This window comes from Symsagittifera roscoffensis, chromosome 6 (genome assembly GCF_963678635.1).
Source record: "Symsagittifera roscoffensis chromosome 6, txSymRosc1.1, whole genome shotgun sequence".
Lineage (NCBI taxonomy): Eukaryota > Metazoa > Xenacoelomorpha > Acoela > Convolutidae > Symsagittifera > Symsagittifera roscoffensis.
Window position 1 is genome coordinate 39,516,995 of NC_087067.1, and position 23,994 is coordinate 39,540,988.

At 36.5% G+C, this 23,994-nt stretch overlaps 2 protein-coding genes across 2 annotated transcripts; one reads left to right on the top strand and one right to left on the bottom strand.

The window, feature by feature from the left end:
• Positions 1–2,691: 2,691 nt before the first annotated feature.
• Positions 2,692–5,278, top strand: LOC134848735 (uncharacterized). Its single transcript, XM_063866247.1, has one exon. It carries the CDS (start codon positions 2,830–2,832, stop codon positions 5,164–5,166), a length of 2,337 nt encoding a protein of 778 aa, XP_063722317.1. The 5' UTR covers positions 2,692–2,829; the 3' UTR covers positions 5,167–5,278.
• Positions 5,279–7,968: 2,690 nt separating this feature from the next.
• LOC134847682 (ERO1-like protein beta) lies at positions 7,969–10,590 on the bottom strand. Its single transcript, XM_063864853.1, has 3 exons — positions 10,264–10,590; positions 9,589–9,996; positions 7,969–9,004 (listed from the first exon to the last, which is right to left on the bottom strand). Exons 1-3 carry the CDS (start codon positions 10,506–10,508, stop codon positions 8,140–8,142), a joined length of 1,518 nt encoding a protein of 505 aa, XP_063720923.1. The 5' UTR covers positions 10,509–10,590; the 3' UTR covers positions 7,969–8,139.
• Between the last annotated feature and the right edge of the window lie 13,404 nt (positions 10,591–23,994).

Genomic DNA, 23,994 nt, shown 5'->3' on the forward strand with positions numbered 1-23,994 from the left:
AATTTGGAAAATGTTAAAGTAACGTAGTTTTTGACCCAATTGGTCTTCACCTGACATGATATAAAAGTATGACTGCCTTTCTTTGGCTGTATGAGCGGCTTGCCTCACAGCATGTCACAAAATAATAAGTCGATACTTATCAAAAAAGTTTTAAAACTGGTTATTTATTAAAACGACCAACATTTATGCCAATCTTGTCCTTGAACAATATTTGTTCTGGTAAATTAATTATATTGTAATGAAATGAATTAATTGTCAATATTTTTAACACATATCTCTGCTGATCTGCACGTCTGTCGTATAAATCTGACAATACCTGTGCACTACTTTGTTCTGCTGCTCCTAAATTAAGCACTCACTACAGACTTAAATTGAACACCCGTAGGGGAGAAAAACTTCGCATTTTTTGACGCATTAGGTAAAAAAGAGGAAAATTTGAATTTTCTCTCTCCTACGGAAACTGGTCGCCCGGGTAGCGTAAAACTCAAATAAACTCAATACGACTAGTTCCAGATACCTAACCTGCAAATACTAGTATACCTAGATCTATTGAAGGTTGACTGCAAATTAGAAATGGAAACAAGATCAAAAAATACACTACAAAATTGCAAAACGTTAGATAAAATAGAATAAATTTGAGCTTAAACTACAACAAGATTATATCAAATTTTTTATAATTATCGGTTTTGGCTATGTTTAGTATTATAAAAACTTATCAGTCCCTAAAAACAAAACACACTTTGCGAACGAGGAAACTTGTTTGTTGAGAGCAAACAGAAAGCATGATTTGGAATGGTGCATAGATCAAAAGCAAGAAACTAACTTTCATCACAGCTTCTGGGGTTTCGTAACTTTTTGTATATTACCCGTAGATAAATATTACTCAAAGATTTTTTCTTGGTAATTCATTTTCATGGAGATTCCGATTCTCAAAATTTCTCAAAATTGTAGTAGTTTTAAAATTATGTATACTATCCCGTACCCAGGGGATTTTCTGTGCAAGATCTGAAATTCCTTCATTATTACACTAGCTGATTCTCATACCTGAAATTCGTCATTTCATATCTGAATAGGATTTTGAAAATTTCAGAGCTGAAATTTGGACCTTAAATAGAAAATTTCAGATCTGAAATAATCTTGAAAAACAAAACTTCAGACCTGAAATTAGATCTGAAAAACCTTTTGTTAAATTATAAATTATGCATTTCGAGTACACCTATAAATTTTATTTTTTGATGTTTCTGCAATACACAATTATGTTTTTTTAACTAAATTTGTCTTTAAATCATCGCAGTTTAATACTTCATTTTACTGTTTTTTTTTACCTCAACCGTACCCCCCCCCCCGTTTTCCTACAGCCAACCCCCTCCAGTTTACACAGCCCCCCACCAGCTTACACCCCCCCCCCCCCCCATTTACACCACCCCTTTACTTGGCTTGGGGGGTTGAGGTAAAAAGCTTGAGGGGCGAGGGAATGACGTTGAGACATCGCCTTTAGTAAAAGACATGGCAAAAACAATCGAATTTAGTTCTAAAAATGAAATGGATTATAATCAATTATAATGGAATTTTATTTCAAAAATAATCTATTGTAATGGATTATCTGGGCAAAAAAATTCGATTTCAGTGACAAAGATAATGGACTATAATCGATTATAATGGATTATTATTTTTTCGAAAACAATCGATTATAATGGCAATATAATCGATTTCGCGGTCTGAATTTTACATCTGTAATGGATTATAATGAATTATTTTTGTCTCGGGAATCCATTAAAATCGATTAACATGGGGTAATTACTTTGGCTATGTGTGACATTAGAAGACGCAGTATTTAAAATAGACATTTTAACCAATTTTATGGCGATGGAACAAAATTCAGTGTTTAAGAACAGTCTATTCGTTTATAATTAGTCCAAAATCATGTCAAAAATTTTGATGATGCAACTCAGTTGGTTGTAAGGTTTTCACGCAGAGGCGAAGCCCTCAAGCAAAAAAGCGACTAAAGATCGTGAGCTTCAAAAGGCATAAAAACGCAAATTTTGCATGTAATAATTTAAAATGTAATGAAGTAAAGGCAACCACACACTTTATGCATGTATTCATTACATTGAAATATATAGAGCCATTTTTTGTAAAAACTAGCAAAATATTATGAGTTCGAATTTTCTGAAAAGAAAACTTCTGCTAATGAAAAATAAAACTTCTGTTATTATGAGTTTAACTGCTAATGCAGCCTCCTGATTCAGGCATATAAAGTGGCACTTGCGACTTAGGTTGGAAAAAAATTACAGTGTACTATCCATTTACACTCTGCTTCTGCAAGCAACATGCTAATCGACACGCATGCTAAAAGGCCAATCTCTCGTTTTATAAAAAAAATGCCTTTTTCGGAGAAGCAGAAATGAGAAGGTGTAAATTTCATCCCAATTAGGTCTCGGCAGGACGCTGAAAAATGTGCCAATAGTTCTCTTTGATTCTGATTTTTCGGCATATTATTATCTGTTTAGTTCACAACTCCTTTCATAATTCATTATGATTTTTGAACTCAAGGGGCACTTGAAAATTTCTTACTGTTCTAATATTCGCAGATGTTTTTTTATTTAAAGCAAATGAGCTCCAATTTGACAAAAACGTAAACATAATGAATGATTTAATAAGTCACTTGAAAAGCCTTTGAAATTCAACAGATCAAACTTGAGAGAAAAGGGAGTTATTTCGAGAAAAATCATTTGAACTCATTCTCCGAAAAAAAAGAATTGGTCGCAAACAATAACTATTCTTTCGCATAAGCTGAGCGAACAATCAAAGTTTTTTCGGAGCTGAAAAATGGATAAAATGAAATTCCAAAGAGATGCAACGAAAGTATCAGACATTTCTGAGCCAGAAAAAATGGATTCTAAGAGCTCAACTTCTTTGAAAGCTCTTTGGTTCCAGACAACAAGTCACATGCTATCAGTCATATTACCCAATCTTCTTACGGGTTCTTGGATTCTAAATGTAGTTTGGAGTTTGATTTATTTTTTCTTTGTGGGTGTATTGATTTTCCAAACAACCGAAACTCTTAAGGACTATTTTTCACACCCAGTCACAGTTGTAATAAGTTTGGAAACTTCCAATGATGAGGTAATATTCCCTACTGTCACTATCTGCAACAACAACATCTTACGTAAGTCTTACGTAAGACGTATTTCATACCTGCAAGATCTCGCATTCCTCGATGACCTTATTCAGGCAGCAATTGACGCTGAGTACGAATTCTTTGAAATTGATCAAGACATATGTGGTACGGGACTTTTTGAGTGCAGGAACCGAAAATGCATCCCAAACGCATGGGTGTGCAATGAAAGATCCGAATGTCACGACGGCTCGGACGAATCTCCGAACGTCGATTGCAGGAAGTTTCCGAAACGAGACACGAACCAAACGTGCACGACTGGATATGTTTTGTGTCCGAAAGAAACAACATGTGCAGAAAAATGTAACGGAGTGAACGAATGTGTTATGGAGCGCGGGTACGACGAATCGGAAGCTCTAGGGTGCCCAGAGTCGTGCATTCGATCCTTGGAGGCCACCGAAACGATCCAAGAACTCTCTTCAAAGAAGTTCCCAGATTCATATGTGAACAATTTAGAATGTATATACACTATCAACGCTGATATAGGCAATGTGATTGAAATTGAACTAAAAAACTTTACGGTTGAATTCCAAATTTATTGCAGTTTTGACTACATGAAGATCCGAAACGGCGACGAGCGATCAAATTCGTGGTTCAAGCTGAACGGAGACACGAAAATGTGCGGAAAAATTGATGATAGAAATACTGTTTTGATCTCGAACTCAAATACAGTTATAATTTACTTCAACACTGATTCAATGGACGTAGAAACCGGTTGGCTATTGACATATAAAGCTTCGAATGCGAGTAATATCTCAAAACGATCACTAAGTGAAAACTCAAACGAAGAAATCTCGGAAGAGAGCCACGAAACTTCAACGAATGACTTGAAAGGCGGAGCTTCTTTTGATGGTATAAATTATCATGACTGGTACATGGCCTACATGACATCTGTAATGCCTGATTACTCCGATTTCAGAGCATTAGTTCAATTCAAGCAAGCTGCAATCATCGGAAACGGACATCAAGCGCAGGACTTTATAGTGCAATGCGGTTTTGACGACCAATATTGTAGCGCCGAAAACTTTAGGACACATCAGACTTCTGATTTTGGAAACTGTTTTAGTTTTAACTCCGTGGAAAGAAAACAAAACGAGATTCCATTAAGGACTAACAACACTGGAACCAAATTTGGTCTAAAGCTTTCGGTCTTTTTGGACAATGAGGAGTATTTAGGGATATCTGGACAATCGTTGGGGGCGACTTTATTCATTTCAAATCCTTACGAAAAGCCCCCAATGGATACCGAACCTATTCACTTAGCACCCGGACAGAAAACAACTGTTTCATTGAGCCAAGAAATCGTCACCCGACGGACGCAACCGTTCTCGGATTGTTCGCCATCTTGGCCGGATACTCTGAAACTGAGCAAAAATTACAGATCCATTGATTACTCGGTCGAACATTGTCTGTACGTCTGTCTGCAAAACCAGATCGCATTGACATGCAACTGTTCGTTTTTAACCGATACGGCCTACAGCGATGATTTGGAAATCAGGAAAAAAGCGGCTCTGCATTGCGACGCTTGGAAAACTCCTCAAAAATTGTGCGTTGATTCAGTTAGCACTGCTTTTCAAGCAACGCGGGATTTGTGTAAGTGCACACAACATTGTCGGAGACGAAACTTACTCGTTGATACTTCGTCATCCGATTGGCCCTCGGCAGCTTACGCTCCTTATTTAGCAACTATGTTGCAAAAGTTTCCCTCAATTGTCGTGAAAGAATTTGTCAGAAGAACCATCGCTCAGTCGAATGGAATCTCCAGCGACTTGAAGTCTATAATGCAAGAGAACTTTGCGAGAGTTGAGATCTATTTCAAGAGTCTGGATTTTTTGAAAATTGAGGAGACGCCAATGTACAACACGGCCATGCTATTCGGTACCTTGGGTGGAAATTTGGGACTGTGGCTCGGTTGGAGCATCATGACTCTTTTTGAACTGTTTCAATGGGTGTACGTTTGTATCAAGGTTGCTTTCGTTCGAAAGTAAATCGAAATCTTGAAAAACTACGAATTTCTAAGTCTCAAAAATGTTTTAAAAAACCGCACTGTTATGTCAATTTGAAAGCGAAATGCTTAGTTTTACCGTTTATATTGCATGATCAGGGTTGCAAAAACACGTTTCGAGTAAAAAAAACGTTTTAAACCTGTTTTAAACAAAAAAAAATAATGAAATTATAAGCTGTCTTTGTACCGTACTTTTCCAAGTTTAGTTCTCTTTTCATTTCATATCAAGTAGGATCGACTCCAATAAAGTCGGATACAAAAACGAAAGTAGCAAATGAATAATCCAGAATAGAAATACTTTACCTTTTCTCCGATACCTAGTTCACGAAATCCATCGAGGAGATTTTTACATTTTAGTTAGTCGAAGCACACAAGAAAATCTGCCAATCAGGGGAAGTCGTTTTAAACACTAAATTAATCAATGTTTTGAACATTGCGTTAAACGTGTTTTAAACAAGACATGTTTTAAACTTTGCAACCCTGTGCATGATTCAAACAAAATTGCTAGCCAAATTCCATTCTAACTATATTTTCAATCAATTTTTTTACCCTGCATTTCGATATAAAGCTTGCCATTATAACCCCTCATTTTATACAAACTCTACTATGGCGGTGCTACAATACTAGTATCGATGGTTGTAATGGAAACAACCAAATAAAGTACAAAAAAAGCGTTGGAGATGATTTAGAGATGAAATCGAACCGCAGAAAAAAAAATTTATCACTCTACTACTTAACACAGACACTTGCTTATTTCCCACAGATACAAAGCGCGCTTCGCTAACATGCCAGATGAAACTTAAGAAATAAGCTTTGATTTAACTAGAAAAATTTCAAATTTGTGTTCCTAATTGTCGAAAAATACTGGTTTAAATTTTTCGCTTTTCAGAATTAATTAGATGAAGACTGACATTTTGTCAGTACAGGCTGGTCTTCAAGTTTCTTGCTAATGCAACTTTATAGTTATATTGGCTATTAATTACCACGTTTTCCTGCCTTTTTCACGTGATTGAATTTCCCCTTCTGGAAAAAAACTTTTCTGTATTTTCGAGATCTTTCTTCAATCAGTGTGGTCAAAAAATTATGTGCTACTTCCACAGCAGCCGGGTATCCTTCTTGGATGAGGGTATCTGTTTGGAAAAAAAGTGGATGATCTTACGATTACACTACTTTGCTAGCAAGCCTGCTAGTGTAACAAACCAAAGCTCAGCCAAAAAGTCCAGAAGCACGAAAAACAGTACTTGTACATCATATACTTAAAATAAGCTCAATGCAAATAGTGCAATTTAACGAAATTAAAAAAATGACATTGTCTTTATCTACAACAATGCACGTGTAATGCAGCCCGCTGATTGCGCAAAAAAAAGAATCACCCAGCTTTTTCCTTTCATAAAAAAACATATTAGGCTAATCTCCTAGCTTTTTTCTTTCATAATAAAATATAATAGGCTGAGGCTCTTTCATTTCAATGTTAAATGACTGAAACTTTTTCATAAAAACGAACCCAATTAAGTTTCTTATTCTTATTCCAAAAAAAAAACGTAATTAATATTAAAAACTGAAATCCAATCAAAAAAATTTTGCCATTTCCACCTGCAAAATTGACATCTTTTTTTTTCAAATGTATTTGAGCTGAAAATAAAGAACCAGAAGACAAATCAAACCGCTGAAAATAGAATTGAGCGTGAAAAAACTTTACAAATTTTCAGAAAGATAGCTAAACCGCTAAAAACATTGAATGGTTTGCTTTTTGTTCATTGCGCATTTACGTTTTTAAAAAGATTTGAATTGATTCGCGACTTTTTTGAAGAAAATACCTGGCAACGATTTGTAGAAAATCCTTTTTTGAAAAAATGAGTAGCGAATTGTTTCTTTTCTTTTCCAGAAAAAGCTCTGCTGCAATTTACATACATTTAAAGACGCTTTGCGGTGATTTGTTCCTTTATGTAAATTCAAATAAGCTTTGCAGTGATTTGTTTCTTCTTATGGAAAAAATCTTCGCAGCAAAAAATTTGCTCTTTTGAAATTTTTTTGAAAAAAGTCATTGCTGCAATTTGTACGTTTTCATTTTATCTAAAAAAACTGTTTTGCAGTGATTTATTCCTTTATATTTTAATTCGCTTTTAAAAATCTTAAATATTTTAATCTTCAAATATACTAACTCTTCTCTCTTTATTCAAAATTTAAGTCATTTCCATGTTTCATTCTGCCACAGAAGTCGCATTCGTTGTAAATGATTAAATTGGCCTGCCACATTGACACCCGGTACTCTCTTCATGAGAAAAATCGTGCTGACCTTTCACAACAAAAATTATAAAATCAATCTTTCAAAGTTGTAATTTTCTTATGATACACTCATCTTTCTGGTTTAAAACTTTACCCTCAAAAAGCGACCTCAGATACTTTTTATCTTTTGAAAAAATAATTCTTTAGTTTTTTCAAAAATGTTCGAAACTTTTTAATCTCTTATGCAAGTTTTGATTGTCTTATTCTTATATTCTTCTAAATCGCTGAAAGCAAAATTGCCATCATTGTAACTCACAATTGTAACTGCAAAAACTCCCTTTCTCTCTGAGTTTTGGATAAAAATCACTTTTAATTTTCCAGTATCCTTGTATTCGTTTTCAATTTTAAGGTCATAATTTAAACTTCAAAGAAGGTGAATACCAGGGAGAAAGCAGCAAACCTAAAAACTCAAAAAACTACTTCAAAATGTACTTCAAAAAATCAATTATAGTTTACTTTAGTGCAGCAAGTGCTGCACCGGGTCTCTAGTTAGCACTTTTAAAAGAAAAACATTTAATTAACATACAATTCAAACTAATAAAAAATCTAATTTTTGATATGAATATTTCATACACATATAAACAACAATTAATAAAACTTTTCAATAGCGACGCTAAGCTCCTTTTCCAAGCAAAATGGCACGCATAAATTTATTACAGGCAAAACAAGTTTACAGTTCGGAATGCTTAAAACGAGCAGTTGCCAATTCTCTAAATTCCTGAATATGCCAAATGCTTTCTGAAAGCTGGGCAAATGCGTTGAATAAGGCCACGATTTCCGTTCGGCTTAAAATTGGCGCAGTTCCATTTATTTTGGGTTCCCTTGTAATATCCGAAAACAAAATCTTCAAAGCAGTTCCCAGGCCTTGAACTTGTATCTTGCCCCAAAGTTTACATTTATCGCATCCAACGCAATCCATGATTCTGGAAATATTTCTGAACTGCGTTTTGTACACTTCTTTCAAAGATTGCACTTCTTTATCGCGAAAAAGCGTCTGTTCGTCAAAATGCTTCGGAAACTTCACAACACTATCTAGCAATGACTTTATCAATGTTTTCGTTTCTGCGTCTGTTTCAATAACGTTCGTAAAGTACCTCAAATTAGACAAAACTGGCACCGCTTTCAGTATGGCTTTCATTTCTACCAAATAAAGAAAATAAATATTCTTCAGCCTTTGTGGTCCTTCATTGTTACTCAAAGCGGGGTCAAATCTTTGTCTGAATTCTGTAAAATTGTGACCGAAGCTAAGTTCGCCAAAAGGCCCTTTCTGTAGATATTTAGCAGCCAAGTGAACGCTTATACTAGCATGCAACCCAGAAATTAGTCGATAGAAGACTCGCTTTTCAGTACAAACACCAGCCATCGTATATGAATTGAGAATCTCAGTAAACTTTTGAGTTTCGAGTTCCTTTAGAGAGTTAGACTTTGGAGTAGCTGGTTCAGTTTGTAAATGCAGTGATTCAGACTTGAAACAGTTTTCACCATAAATCGAATTCCACACTCGATGCGCACTTGATCCAGCATACCCAGTGTACCTGTAACAAATTTAGTGTAATTTATGATCAACACAAACGTCCAACAAAGGATAAACGGTTACTGTGCAAGTAGCACAGAATCTTCCGACTAAGTCTTGGCGTCGTTTTTTCTGCGTGGTGTGAGAAAAAAGGCAGTATGAAGAACAAGAGCTTCGGCATATTCGACAGTCATAGTAAAATAAGCAAACTGGACAGCAAACTTTGTAGATGAATACTTGTGGACCTGATTTTGCATGGAAAAAAAAACTGGATAATTTATGGTGGGATCTGATTTTGCGTGGAAAAAACACACACCCAAATACAAAGTTCCTCCCCATTTTTTAAATTATCTCCAAACAACAAGCTTTACTCATTATGCTTTAAAAGGGGTGAGCACGGTGCCCGAAAAAAAGCTGACTGCGAAAACTGTTGTCTCAAATCATTGCTTCAAAATTTGTTTTTCAGAACAATGATGGAAAATAATCCCTGAATTTTTTCTAACTATCCTGAATTTCAAAATAACAAACTACTTGATTCACTTTCTCTTATTCGTTTCCGGACACAAAAAATCATGCATGAGTAATATCATCTTAAACTAAACTAACCTTTCTGGATTTAGAGTTAGGTCCACATAGTAAGCTTCGGGGTCCGTCTCATTCTCCAAGTAACAGAAGCTATCATTCAGCTCATCGTGACGCTCCCACACAACGAATTCTTTCAACATTTTTTCTGTTATTGTACCGTCAATACTACCCAATGCTTCTGCGTCATCAATGGCTTGTTTTTCTTTCTGTTTATCAGAGGGACACGGTGTCTCGCTTTTTGTACTTCTATCTGAGCTATCGTTTGGAATGCTATTGGCTCCATCATTATTTCCAGGATTCAAAAATTGAGGAGGGAGTTTATCGTCTGGACAAGTTTCAACGGCACAATCTCGCAGGACACAAGCACCATCGTCAGGCCAGAACTCGCATTTTTTATTTAGGTTGATTTTGAAGAACTTGAAATAATCCCTAAGCATAACCGGTTTTTCTGGTATTAGGAACCCTCAACTATCGTCGATAAAAACCAAACGACAGCTGAACATTGTCACGTTTTTGAACACTACCACTTGACCAGAGCCTTATGACGAAAACTATTTGATTTGAGTTCTTAATCGTTGACAAGAACGCAAAAAAATTACCACTTTCTTAGCAAGTAATTGACTTTCTTAGCAAGTAATTGACTTTCATACTTTGTTGAACAAAAAACAGCTCACACTAAATAGTTTCAGAATTTACCTATATGTCAACTCGCGAAGAGCTGGATAGATAAGTCTAGAATTGTACGAGTCGATGCTTTCGACGTCACATCCACAGTCTCCTAGTCCTCCAGATACTTGACAGAGACAATCCTGGATTCCTAACCAGTCCTTTTCATCATCTGAAAAACTCTTTTTGGCGGGTTCAGCGAACCATGATACAGCAAAGCTTACGTGGCAAAGCAGAATCAGAACGCAGCTCCTTTTCAAATGCCAAGGCTCCATACTTTAAGTGATCGATATGTGTCAGTTCTCATACATTTCGTTGCATTATATGGCCCACCTGAAATACGAAACCCAAATGAACGTCTTCCTTTTGTTCTCAGAAGGTCAAAAACATCACGGTAAAAAAATTAAGATCGGAAGTCAATCATCACGACCTCGAGTCAAAATCCTCGCAACTTCAAAAATCGAAAATTATAACAATAATCTAAGAAATTATGCACAGATTAATATTTACGTAGGGGAGGGTGCACTGATCAACGCTTTAACACTACAGTGTAACATTCGCCCGGAAGTACATATCGACGTTAAATAAAGCTAGATTCTAAAACGACTGGCCAGCGTCTAAACACAGCTCTACATGCTTTTCACCGTCTCTGTCAAAGCCAGTTTTTTGGTGGTTTTCCTAACATCGGGTCAGGGTATCCCGGGGAATATCCCCAGACCACGACGTCACTCCTAAAAACAGGGCTACTACTATTTATTATATTACTATTGTTTGTGTTCAGTAGATAAAAATCATCTTCTCCATAGAGGATGGATTAACCTTTTCCCTCACCCCTAGCTTCTCATTATCTGACAATGAATCGGGATATTAATTAAATTCAATTCAGTGCATGACCAGGAAGCTAAAAGTTAATCGATAATAGTTTGAGTCTTGGGCCCGAGACCCCTCCGGATTCTGGAATCCGGGAAAATAGCACTCCTATTTCCTTCCGGAAGGCTTGACACGCCGTCCCAACACCCTTCCTTGTTCTTGTGAACTGCTCGGTAACGATTGTAGCGGCACAATCGTATCAACTCGGAGTGCTTTCTAACAAATTCCAGTTATAATTTCATTCTGTCGCTGTTTTCTCGTAGTTGTTTTCACTGCCACTATTGTTGTTCTGTTTCGCCGTTTCAGTGTGTGCGATATAAAAAGGTTACGTGTCGTTCACGTCTAAGTTTTAAAAATTAGCATGTCAGTTGAAACTAACCCTTCGCAATTTGTCTAATTGTTCAAAAAAACGTCGCTAATCCGTTAAAACCATCTATTTTCCAGGTTAGATGTTCTTTTACTGGTCGATCAAAATTCGAATGCAAAAATGCATTTTCGTACGTTTTGGTTGAATGTAACACAGTTCGTCAAAGCAGAACAAACTAATCAAAATAAATTTGTTGTGGGCGTAATTTTTGAGATAAAGTTAGTAGATAGAGACGCAATGATGGTGGCGTGTCACGGAGCCGAATACCCGAAAAATAAATTTGTTCCAGGATAGCCGAAAAAAATGCGTTGCCTGGATAGCCGAAATTTTGGATCTACTTAACAATTACCCGCCTTCTACCCCCTTACCCATTTCTTAATAGGAGAGGGAAGAGGTTCGTTTGTAGGGGGTATAGTAAAAGAGATCCTACAAACATTGTTTTCTTATTTGGGTTTTTTGCCCCCTTTCTCTACCCCGCCCCCCCCCCCCCCCACACACACATTCTGATCATTCTTCCTTCCCACTCCCTTCACCTCCTCACAAATACCCCCTTCCCCTACCCACATCATATTTACCCCACCATGCTAAAAAATAAATAAACAATTAAGGGACCCAAACTGAGAGCCCAAATTAAGGGTTCCCAACCGAAAATATAATCGAGTATGAAATTAATAAGAAACTTAAAATGTTAATTCAAACGTTTTTGCACATTTTTTGCATCATCAGGATTTGAAAATTTATACAAAATTACAAAATGATCAAAAATCTGAAAAATGAGAAACATGTCTGAAAATGCTTCAAAGTTTTTTGACCAATCAAATTAAAAAAACTGTAATTACTTAATAAATTATGAAATCATTAACAACGTTTTCCTGTCAATTTTCGAGATTTTTCAATTTTTCGTTTTTTCATGCTTTTAAAATTTCGATTTGAGAATATTTTTGATTCTGACATGTCAGAATTTTAACTTTTAGCCATGATTTACATAGATTTTAATTTTAGTGTTAATTCTCAGCTCCTGAATTCATCGCGTGTGTTGATTCTCGGCCTCTCCCTCCAAATATGCAAAGCCTCTAGTGTGAGTAGTTGCTGAGTGTTGGCTGTTTGGTCTATAATCTCTGACTTCAGCTCATCAGTACCGCCTAACTGCTTATTACATTCTTACAATGGATGCCCTACTGAGGAGTCCCCTTTGCAATTTGATTCACCCTCGTGGCTAAATGTCGGACTGTCTGGCCGACATATGTGAAGTAACATCCACTTCATGTAAGCTTATAAATCCCTTTGCATGTCAGTTCACGAGCAAATAAAGTTTTGAGGGATGGCAAGCATGTTTTCAGTTTTCTTGTTGTAAAAAGTATTTCTGCCCCGGATATTTGCCAATCCTCTGCAGCTAACAGTTAAGGTTGATTGCCTCGATATTGCATTGTAAAAAGGGGCTGAGTCTTTCAACCATTTTTCATTTCTCGGTTCTGGTGCCGTCACCTCCAACATGTAGTGGAAATGCATCCACTATATGTAAGCTTATACATCACTTTAGATCTCAGTTCACGCGCAAGGGATGTGTTGAAGACTTGAAGAATCTTAAGCATGTTTTCATTTTTTTGTTGTTATAACTATTTGTGCCCCAGATATTTGTCAAGACTCTGCAGCTAACAGTTGAGATTGGTTGCCTCGATTTTGAATTGTAAAAAGGTGGGTGAGTCTTTCAACCATTTTTCATTTCTCGGTTCTGGTGCCGTCACCTCTAATTTTTTTTGTTCAGTGTCAAAAATTTCCCATGTTGAGGTACTTATGAAAAACATATAGACCGTCCCTTCAAAAGCGTTTCTTTTGTATTGCAAAGGTGCGCAACCTCTGAAATTTAGAATGGTGCCGATATCAGTGGGTTTTTGGTACCACCCACCCGAGACTTTTTTTCTGAGTCCATGTTGACATTTAAATCCAAATAGGCCAAAATATCCTCACTATCAAGTTCTTCTATGGTGAACTTCAAGTTTGGATGCAACTTATTATTAGCCTAAAGGACTACCCCAGGGTCACCCTTGACAGTTCTAATTATGTCGTCCAAAAATGTTAGAAAACTGTAATTACATAATAAATTACAAAATCATTAATAACATTGTCCTGTAAGTTTCTGAGAACTTTTAGTTTACTGTTCTTTCATGCTTACAAAAATTCGATTCGGGAATATTTTCGATTCTGATATGTCAATTTTTAACTTTTAGCCATGTTATATGTAGATTATAATTTTAGTACTATTCACCAGCTCCTGAATTCATCGCATGTGTTGATACTCGGCCTCCCCCTCCAAATATACAAAGCCTCTAGAGTGAGTACTTTATGAATGTTGGCTCTTTGGTCTATAATCTCTGACTTCAGCTCAGCAATACCCCTTACGCCCTCATCACATTCTAACAATTGTTGCCCTACTAGGGAGTCATCTTTGCGGTGTTCATCGACCCTCGTGGCTAAATTTCGGACTGTCTGGCCAACATAGATGGAGTTAGATCCACTACATGAAAGCTTATACATCAAAATAGATATCAGTTCACGAGCAGAGTAAGGTGTGTGGGATGGCAAGCTTGTTTTTCATTTTCTTGTTGCAAAAACTATTTGTGCCCCGGATATTTGCCGAGCCTTTGCAGCTAACAAAACTGTTGGATTGCCTCGATATTGCCTTGTAAAAAGAGGGGTTGAGTCTTTCAACCATTTTTCATTTCTCGGTTCTGTTGCCGTCACCTCCAACATGTAGTGGAAATGCATCCACTACATGTAAGCTTATACATCACTTTGGATCTCAGTTCACTAGCAAGGGATGTGTTGAAGACTTGAAGAATCTTAAGCATGTTTTCAGTTTTCTTGTTGTAAAAACTATTTGTGCCCCGGATATTTGCCGAGCCTTTGCAGCTTACAAAACTGTTGGATTGCCTTGATATTGCCTTGTAAAAAGAGGGGTTGAGTCTTTCAACCATTTGTCATTTCTCGGTTCTGGTACCTTCACCTCTAATTTTTGTCTTGTTAGGAGTCAAAACTTTCCCAGGTTGAGTTACTTCTGAAAACCCTATGGACTGTCACTTCAATAGGGTTTCTTTTGTTTTGCAAAGGTGCGCAACCTCTGAAACTTAGGTTGATGCCAGTATCAGTACATTTTTGGTACCGCCCACATGTGACCTTTTTTCCTGAGTCCACGTTGACATTTAAATCCAAAAAGGCCGAATTACCGTTACTATCAAATTTTTCTATGTTGACCTGCAGGTTTGGATGCAACATTTGGCAGCCAAGAGGACTATCCCAGGGTCGCCCTTGATAGTTCTAATTATGCCGTCCACATATCTTAGAATACCATTCTCAGTCCGATCTGCTTTTGGTTATTTTTTGCAAGTAATGCCATACCATTTTGTTTCAGCGATATCTGCTCATTCGGATTCCGATATGTTACCACACCCTAAGTGGTACCAATTCGAACAACTTCGCATTCTACCACTTCTCATTCTCCATCATCCGCCCTTGTATAATGTTAATGCAGGGTGGGATCTAGGATTTTCTCGACTGGGGAGGGGGTTGACAAATGATTAAAAAAACAGGCTAAAATGCCGTTTTTGGGATTTGAAAAAAATTGACCACAAAAAAGCGTTGGCAGCGTGTGCTGCCCTTTAAAATAAGCATATATTGAAAAATGTTAGGCTTTGTCGGCCGAAATTGAATATCTTAAAACAAACCAAAGAGGGACCGTTTGGTTTTTGAGGGGGTCGAATCGAATCCCTTGTAGTAGTCAGACTTTTGCTGTTGATTATTTCAATGATAAAAAAAGTATTAGCCAATCAAATCTCTTAAGCATGTTCAAAATTTTGTTAGCTCCAACAGACTGCAAAATTTCGAGACATATTTTGTCCAATCAAATTGCGACTCAATTTCATGAAGAGTTTTCCATTTTATTTAAATAAAACCTGAGGTATTCTGTTTTTATGCTATTCGGGACTGCGGTTCACAGGGAACGCACCGCAAAGATAGAAAAACATAACATGGAACCCGGGACAAGAACTCAAACCGCCAGCTGCAGATAGTATTCGGCCCTTTAAATGATTTTAGAGACTAGGCCTGTCTTTATGGGGGAAAGGGGTAAACTGGAACTGGCTCGAAGTAACAAACATCTGAGTTTAGTTGAAATCTCCCAGTCATTATTTCAATTTTCTCCTTGAGAAATTTTCACGTTGCATGAATAAACTTATTACTCCGCTTATTCAAGAAACTTTTCACTACGATGCGAAACCTAGTGCAGATGAGGAAAGCTGTCCTTTTTGGACCCGGATTGCATTCATTTGTAAGTCATTGAAACCAAATATTGATACTTTCACTGGTGGTAGCTCTGATGATTTGCTGCTAGTCTATGTGAAAGTTTTACTGAGTTTCCAAGAAAAATTGACCAGAATAAACATTGAGACTGGCGTTTTACAGAGAAAAATTTTTGTACAGCCGAGTTTTCATTTTCTTACCCTTAAGCCGCGTCAAGACGATGAAAAGCAAAAAAAGTACAACCAAGATTGAAAATTTTTTTGTAGAATTTTTGCCTTCTTGTGTGTCAAGTCTTTTTCTTTTACCGAGGAAAACAATCCAGAAGACGAAACAATAAAACAAAATTAAAGATTTTCTTGAACAAGAATTTACAAAATATGTGCATCCTTACAAAATTTGGAAAATGGACTATCATTAAATTCCATTTTACAAAAAAGATGACAAAAGCGAATTCGAAAACTATTATCCAGTTTAATTCCATTCGATTATTTTGAAAAATTTGGAAAAAACTATATCATAAGGTAGTACGAAATTTTTCAAAACACCTTCTACGTACCCCACCACGGATTTTGCAAAAATTGTTCAATTATAGTTCAATTACTGACATAAATTCAAATGGTGTACAAAGGCGTTGAAAACGGATTTAATTTTGCAGAGTTCGGTATATCTTTTGATCGTGTTGATCACGGAAGTTCGTTGCGCAACTCCACGCGCAGGGAGTTCGAGAAAAAAAAACTCAAACTGGAGGAAATCCTACCTGAATAAAAGGTCTCTAGTTGTTCGAGTGAATGGAAAGATTTCCGAAATCAGAAATAGTTAAGAGTGGTGTACCCTAGGGCAGTATTTTGGGACCCTAAGTTTTCTTAGTGCTCATTATTGACCTTACAAATCCCTGCAAAAATGTTATTCCTTTTTTGTTTACCGACGATTTAACACTTGTAAGCTTAATTAGAGGAAGCCAAAAAATTCAAAACAATTTTGACAGTATAATTGAAAGGAATTTGGAACGTAACATGCCATTTAACGTAGTTAAAAGCACCCATTTGAAGTTTGGGAAAAAGGGCCACTCTTTAAATTTCGACAGAAATGAAATCAAACATGCCGACTGCCAAAACTATCTATGGCTGATATCTTCCGGGGACCTCAGCTGGAATGCACACATGGACAGAGCATGTCTTTTTCATGATTAGAAGGAAAACATCAAATTTACGCTGGAAAGCAAAAGAAAAACTATATAAAACGATACTATATGCAAGTCCCTGTCTCGGTTTAAACAAGCATGTTATATAAAAATTTGAAGTAATTAAAAAAAAAACTGTTATTTGGATTTGATATACAAATGCTCCATACAACGAAAAACTTAATCAGCTACAAATTCTGATTTAGGATTTAATTAGGACACTGGGCTGGTTTGAAAGGAGCCCTACTCAAACTGTTCTGGGAAAGTTTGAGCTTTATGACTAAGGAAACAAATGCAAATGGAAGCAAAATTGCAGAATAATTTGAGTGACCAGAAACGAGTGCATTGAGATGGTCTGGACCCCTTGCGGAGACAAAAAATCCCTATAACTAACAGTACTAAAATACCTTCAGGACTGGTAAATAGGATTGGATGTCATTGGTTTCTCGTTGGTAATACAACAGTTAAGTAAGTATTTCTAGCGACTCTAAGAGAAAAATAAGAAGTAACACTGTTTCAATTTCTTTTATGTAATGACGTAAAAAATTTTAACAAAGCAACAAAAGTCAAGGAAAATGTGCAAGACAAACATATCGATAACACTTTTGAATGTTCGTTCAAATGAGTTCGCAGATTTTAAGCATCATCAGATTAAAATTTTGAACAAAATTTTCAAAACTAGCAAGGATCAGGAAAAGAAGACGGTTTTGTCTTAGAAGCTCAAAAATTTATGATCGGTCAAATTTTCACAACAGTAATTACATCAGAAAATAATTAATCTTAAATAACTTTTTCCTGTAAACTTCTGAGACTTTTTAGTGTTTGATCTTAAATTGTTATACCGGTGTTCGGATTTCGATAAGTTGCCACATCCTACGTGGAACCAATTCAAGCAGGCTCGGCATTCATCTCAATTAGTTCGACATGTCTGACATCCAGGCAGTTTCCGTTGTTATTCTCAATTATAAACGTCAATTTTGGTACTTCTTCCATTAATACTAATGAGAATCAATTTTTTAGTTAAGTCATTTTGACCTTCGCCTTTGATTATATACCAGTCAGCTCTTTTTTGATTCAACCATCCGCCGATAGTTGCTAGTTGGTGTTAGTATGAGAACAAACGTTTTGATTCACGCTTCATTTATATCTTTTAACTTTTCAAGTGATTGTTCATATACTGTACATAACCAAAAAATTTATTAAAACATTTTGTTATGGTGCAGGCAAATGAAAAGAACCGCGAGTGGACTCCCTCTTGCCAAATCATACCATGGACCCAACAAATTCCCGGAACCAGTGGAGCGACCAATTTCAATTGGCGATAATTGCTAACGAGAATCTGGATAGCTTAACGAATCGGAGGCACCAGGATTTCAAATTGGAATTCTGGAACGATCAACAGGAAGTAAGTTGGACACTGATAGAGTCAGTAGAGAAAACTGGAACAAAAACAACGCGATGAAACTATATGAAGTCGTCAAAGAAAAACGCATACACGAAGAAAGAAAAATTTCAATGGTATAAGACGAGCAAAGGCCGACAAGAAGCTATGCTCAATCTTATTTTTAGCACTCGGCAATGAAGGAAGATGAGTCCTTGCCCAAAAAACAATTGGGTGAATGTTTTAGCCATATCGCCTACTGAATTCTGGAATCTGCTAGATGTTGCCTTTAACCAAACACCCAATACAACTTTTGAGAAGTACAAGTTGCTAGACCGCACATAAAACATCGGTAGTAATTTGAGCAGTTTCGGGGCGCGCTGAAATAGCTATTTCATGCAACATTAGGGAGACCGACCAAGCGGAATGGATTAGGGACGTCTTCATAAGCAACATGAAGAATACTGAAATCCAACGGACGCACGTCTCAGCTACAATTTACCCCTCTGTAGCTCTGATTCAGGCTCTAATCGGAGCAAAGGCTATTTTAATCAACAGAATTGACAATTATGGCGTGAACTTTTACCAATTTGTCGACTTTAAAATTTTTTCAGCACAGAATAAGATAAGGGAACAACCAAACCTTTATTGGTTGTTCCAAAAGCGTTATTCATGCATGAAATGCGCCAACGCATTTACAAAGGGCCACTTGAACGTATGTCCAGCGAAGGACATCACTGGTAAAAAATGTAATTACTGAGGACGTTTTGCTGAACCTAGTAAATCCCGCAACAAACGACCACCTGTAAAATTTGTCAATGATAATCTTGTAAATAACAAAGGTTGAACAAACATCCCGCCGGAGAATTTCTGGAGCGATATTCAAGAAACGTGTGTAGTGATAAATGCTTGGAACGAGAACGGACAGAGTGACGACGGCAATTTTTTGGTGCTGAGCATAAGAACTAGTTACGATGAAAACGGACTGGAAACTAAGAAACTCTTGAACATAAGAATGGGATGAGAATTGATTGTACTTATGAATATTCGTGTAGATGTGGTCAGCCCAGTTAGTTTTATAAAACAAAAATGACTTTTACGAACCTAAACTAAGGTGTCCCATTCTGAAAAATTAACCAGTGGCAAAAAGGATCAGGAATTTATACTGTGGTTCCACAGGCGACACGATCAAATTTCTGGAAAAATTTATAATTGTTTTATTAATATTTTAAATGAAATAATATGTTACTTTATTAAAATACAATATGTCTAGTCAGCCACACACCAAGGAAGAATTAGTTGAACAATTTTTTTTATCCGAACAAAATTTTAACATCTTCAAGCAATTATTCAAAAGAGTTGGAAACATTCCAAATGATAGCAAGGTAACACAATTTTGTTCCCAGTTTAAACCATTTTAGGCAAAAGGAAGAAGAGTTTCTTTGATTCTACTCTCGGGCGTAAGTGATGAGCTAAGAAGAGTGGAGACCAAATGTCACATTGTAAAATCAGAAAAATGCGACTAGGATTGTTTTATTAGCCTGGTTGTTATAGCGAGAAAAAGAAAGATGGCTCGGTTAAATTGTCATTAGTCTCTGAAGCTGGCTCGATTAAGTTGGCATTAGATTATAAATTCTAAAGAAACGGATTTTGAAAAAAATATCAGGTGCCCAATATTCATGAAGTAAAGGACAATGTTGCCAACTTTCGGAAACTCCGATTGAGAAGGTCTGGTTTAGTAATTTGACTTGAAAAACGCATATTTAAAATAAAAACTTTCCAAAAGAAAACAAGCAAGCTTTGAAACTTCAGCATTGTGTGCGGCGAAGCAACGGAAACGTACGAACATTTAACGGGTTTTTACGGTTTGCACGACATGCCTAGCCAACTTCAATGAGTCATGAACTCACTCTTAGAAAAAATACCGGGTACAAACTGCTATTTAGACGACCTCCTTGTTGTTTCAAAAGGATCTTTCGGGGCAAATTGTAAATAGAATTATGTAAAAATATATTAAAAACTATATAGAATTTTGTCAACCCTAGACAAAAACATGGCAGTGAAATTCGCATTCTTTCAAAAAGAAATTGAAGGCTTAGGCTTCAAAATCTTTGGAGATGGATTACGTCGATAGCTCGGCAAAGCTGACGCTTCTAAAAAACTTCCTACGATTGTTCTTCGAATAAAAAAAAACAGTGGGTAAAACTTGTTCCAAATTTTTGTTCTTTGAGCTCCCCCATTCGTCCACTTTGAGCAAGATATCAGTTTACATAAGTGATAATGATCCTCTGATAACTCTCAAGAAATTGAAGTAAGAAACTGTAAATAAAACTGAAAACAACAAGAAAAAATGAGATTAAAAACCGACACCTCTCATAGATGCCGAGGCGCGACCTTAGAACGGTCGCTTTTGCCCAAAGACATTTAAAAAATCACCAAATGAAGTTTTCCCTTATCGAACTAGATCTATGGGGTATAGTATGGGCCCCAGAATTTTTTAGAAATTATGTCTTTGGCTCGGTTTCGTGACAGACCATAAAGCTTTATGATCAGCCTTTCAACAAAACGATTCATAGCAAACAAGCCATGGGGTAAAGATATTAATATCTTTTAACTTAAAACCTCACATCTCCCAGTGTGGGTTTTACAAATGGGTTTTACTGACCTCTTATCCTGATTACTGTCGGGCAAAGCCTTACCCCTCACATTACAACGAAGAATTTGTCGTCGCTTCGATTGGAAAAATATGGAAAACGGTATCCGATGGAGATCATTTAAACTGTAAAAAAAATCTGTAGATAGACCGCTCTAGTCGCTGTAAATAGACCGGTCGCTGTAAGTAAAAGCTCATTTGTTAATAACAAAATCCCGTCGGGAGTTGGAAGCTTTAGCGATTTGATTGACTTATAATCAAATTATACGTTATATTAATCGAATTATCAAAACCGTCTGTAATTTCTTTGATCGAAAAAAAATTTGGAGCCTCATAATTACAAAACATCCTTCAATAAGTTGCATCCACTCCGAATGTTTTTTAAATAGAACTCCAATCACCAGACGGAAAAACCTGATTTCCTTTGGTAACCGTTAAGATAAAAAGAAGTCTATCTTATCAAACTTTGGGGAAAGAATTGGGAATTGCACGACGGGGAAGAAGACGACCACATGGATGCTGACTTTGAAACCCAGACTAACTCAAAGGAAAATTCATTTTAGCCTAACGACTGACTTTTTAAGACCCGGCAAAAGCAGCAGCTCTACGAAGAGTTTGGCCTCTGGAGGTAACTATCATTGAAGGGCGGCTAACAGGAAAAATATTGAGTTCTATTTTAACTTGGTAAAGGTTTACATCATCAACCCCTCAGAGCATACGATTGAGCTCGATATTTTCCACATCTTGCAAAATCTAAATCAGCTTACAAAGGAGAACTGCTCCTCGGTCCATAATGGCCTCTGGAGGTAATAACTATTGAAGGGCGGCTAACAGGAAAATTGTGGAGTTCTGTTTAATTTGATAAAAGTTAAAATCAGCTACCCCTCAAACCATTCGATTATGCTCGATAACGGCCATATCCTGTGTAAATCCATTTCAGCTTGCAAAGAAGAGAAGAACTGCTCCTCGGTCCATAATGGCCTCGGGAGGTAAAGATTATTGAAGGGCGGCTATTAGGAATAATGTAGAGTTCTATTTTAACTTGGTAAGGGTTAACATAATCTACCCCTCAGACCATATGATTCGCTAACGGCCATATCCTGCGTAAATCGATTTCAGCTTGCAAAGAATAAATCGTTTTCAGCTTGCAAAGAATAAATCGTTTTCAGCTTGCAAAGAAGAACTGCTCCTCGATCCTAATAAAATTGTAGTAAAATCTACAACCATTGGGCAGAATTTTACACAATTTTCAAGTTTTGTAGGAATAAAGCAACCGTCACCCCCGTAGAAAACATTTGGGAGAGAGCACACCCAGCTCAAACAGGGTACTTCAAAGACGGACACATTGACACGAACCCACAATTCGACCAATAAACTGGTAGGGGTACACAAGTCTCCACAAAAAAAATTCTTCTTCCTCCCTAAATCTAAACTCATGGGACGGGATAATCGAGGATTATTTTGGTGACGTATCGAATTATACTTCGACTTTCAGTCAGGAAGCCGTGTCAGGACCCAACCATGAGATAATTGTTATAGGCGATGAATGTACACTCTCAAGGACCACGCACCCGACTGGACACTCAAAACAGACTCGGAACTTTCAGAAACTTCCATCAGAACTGATACGGAAGCTAATCGGATCCAATCGGACAGTACCCCAGAAGACCCCTCCTCAGTGGAACACCAACCATGACCGACACCCTAAAAATGTGTGCCCTCCTAAATTCTTCGCTAACCGAAGATAATTCGACAACTTTCAAGAAAAGAAGGTTACGGTCACGGAAGTGATAACAATATTTGACAAACCACAATCTCTTCCGATTGTCATTTTTATGTACAACTCCGCTTCAGATTTTCTAACGACACCCCAACTTCCACCGGACTTTTCAAACTTCAAATTAAAAATCTATTTATTTAATTTTTTTATGAGTGCTTTTTACAGACCTCATTTTAAGATTTAACTTCGTTAATGTGTATATATTTTTGTTATTGTTATATACAGCTGTAGAATATATACATATTTTTAAATAAATTGCATCTGCTTAAATTCTGTAAATTCATCCATTTGTACATTTGAGTTTTCGAAAATTTCAATTATAAATTTATTCAGTTCTTTCTGTCCTGTTATTTGTTTATGGTGCAGTTTGTAATTTTTCTTCCTACTTAGAAATTTGTGATATATGAAATTTGTTTTTTTAATTGAGTCATTTTGATCATCGGATTTGATTAGATACCGGTTGACACTTAGCATTATTCAAACATCGTTGAATCATTGTTTGTTGATGTTAGTTTAAGAAGTAACGTTTTATTTCATGCTTCATTTTAAATCTTTTTTTTCTTTTAAGTAATTGTATATATACTGTATATAACTAACTAGTTTATTAGAATTTTTATTACTTGAGCCATGCAACGGTCAATCGTACTGCTAGACAGGCGCCCACTACTAAACCGTCTTTTTGTACATACCAAAAATAATTGCATTCAAAGTGAACTTTACACATAACCAAATTTAGTAATTTTTTCATAGTTTTGCAGATAAATCAGGAGTTTTGGTTTGCATCTCCACTCTGCTCATGACTATTTCATCAACCTCCTTGAGCGGAACTTTAGTGTATACACTCTTTGATCAAAAGAAGTTATGCTCTCATCAGATTCCAATTGTGTTTGCTCCTAGATCAACCTGCCCTTTTGAGTAATCGATTCTATATTAGAGCCTTCAAGTTTTTGAAATTATTTTGCCTGTCTTTTCGCTACTTCATCCAGCTTCCCGTTAATCTTAACTTTAATCAAAGGCTCGTGATTTGCGAGCCCTTTTTTATATAAAGTAGCTTTTTATTCATGCCTTTTTGAGTTTTTATGACAACACTTCCTCTCTTAATTGCTGTGCCTGCAATCAATCATTTGATTTTTTTCATATAACTACCTAATCATTACAAAAAACCTACCTTCTCATGAAACGCCGTTGCCAGAATACCAACGTCCTACGAAAGTTTTCCGGCTTCTTTGACGCG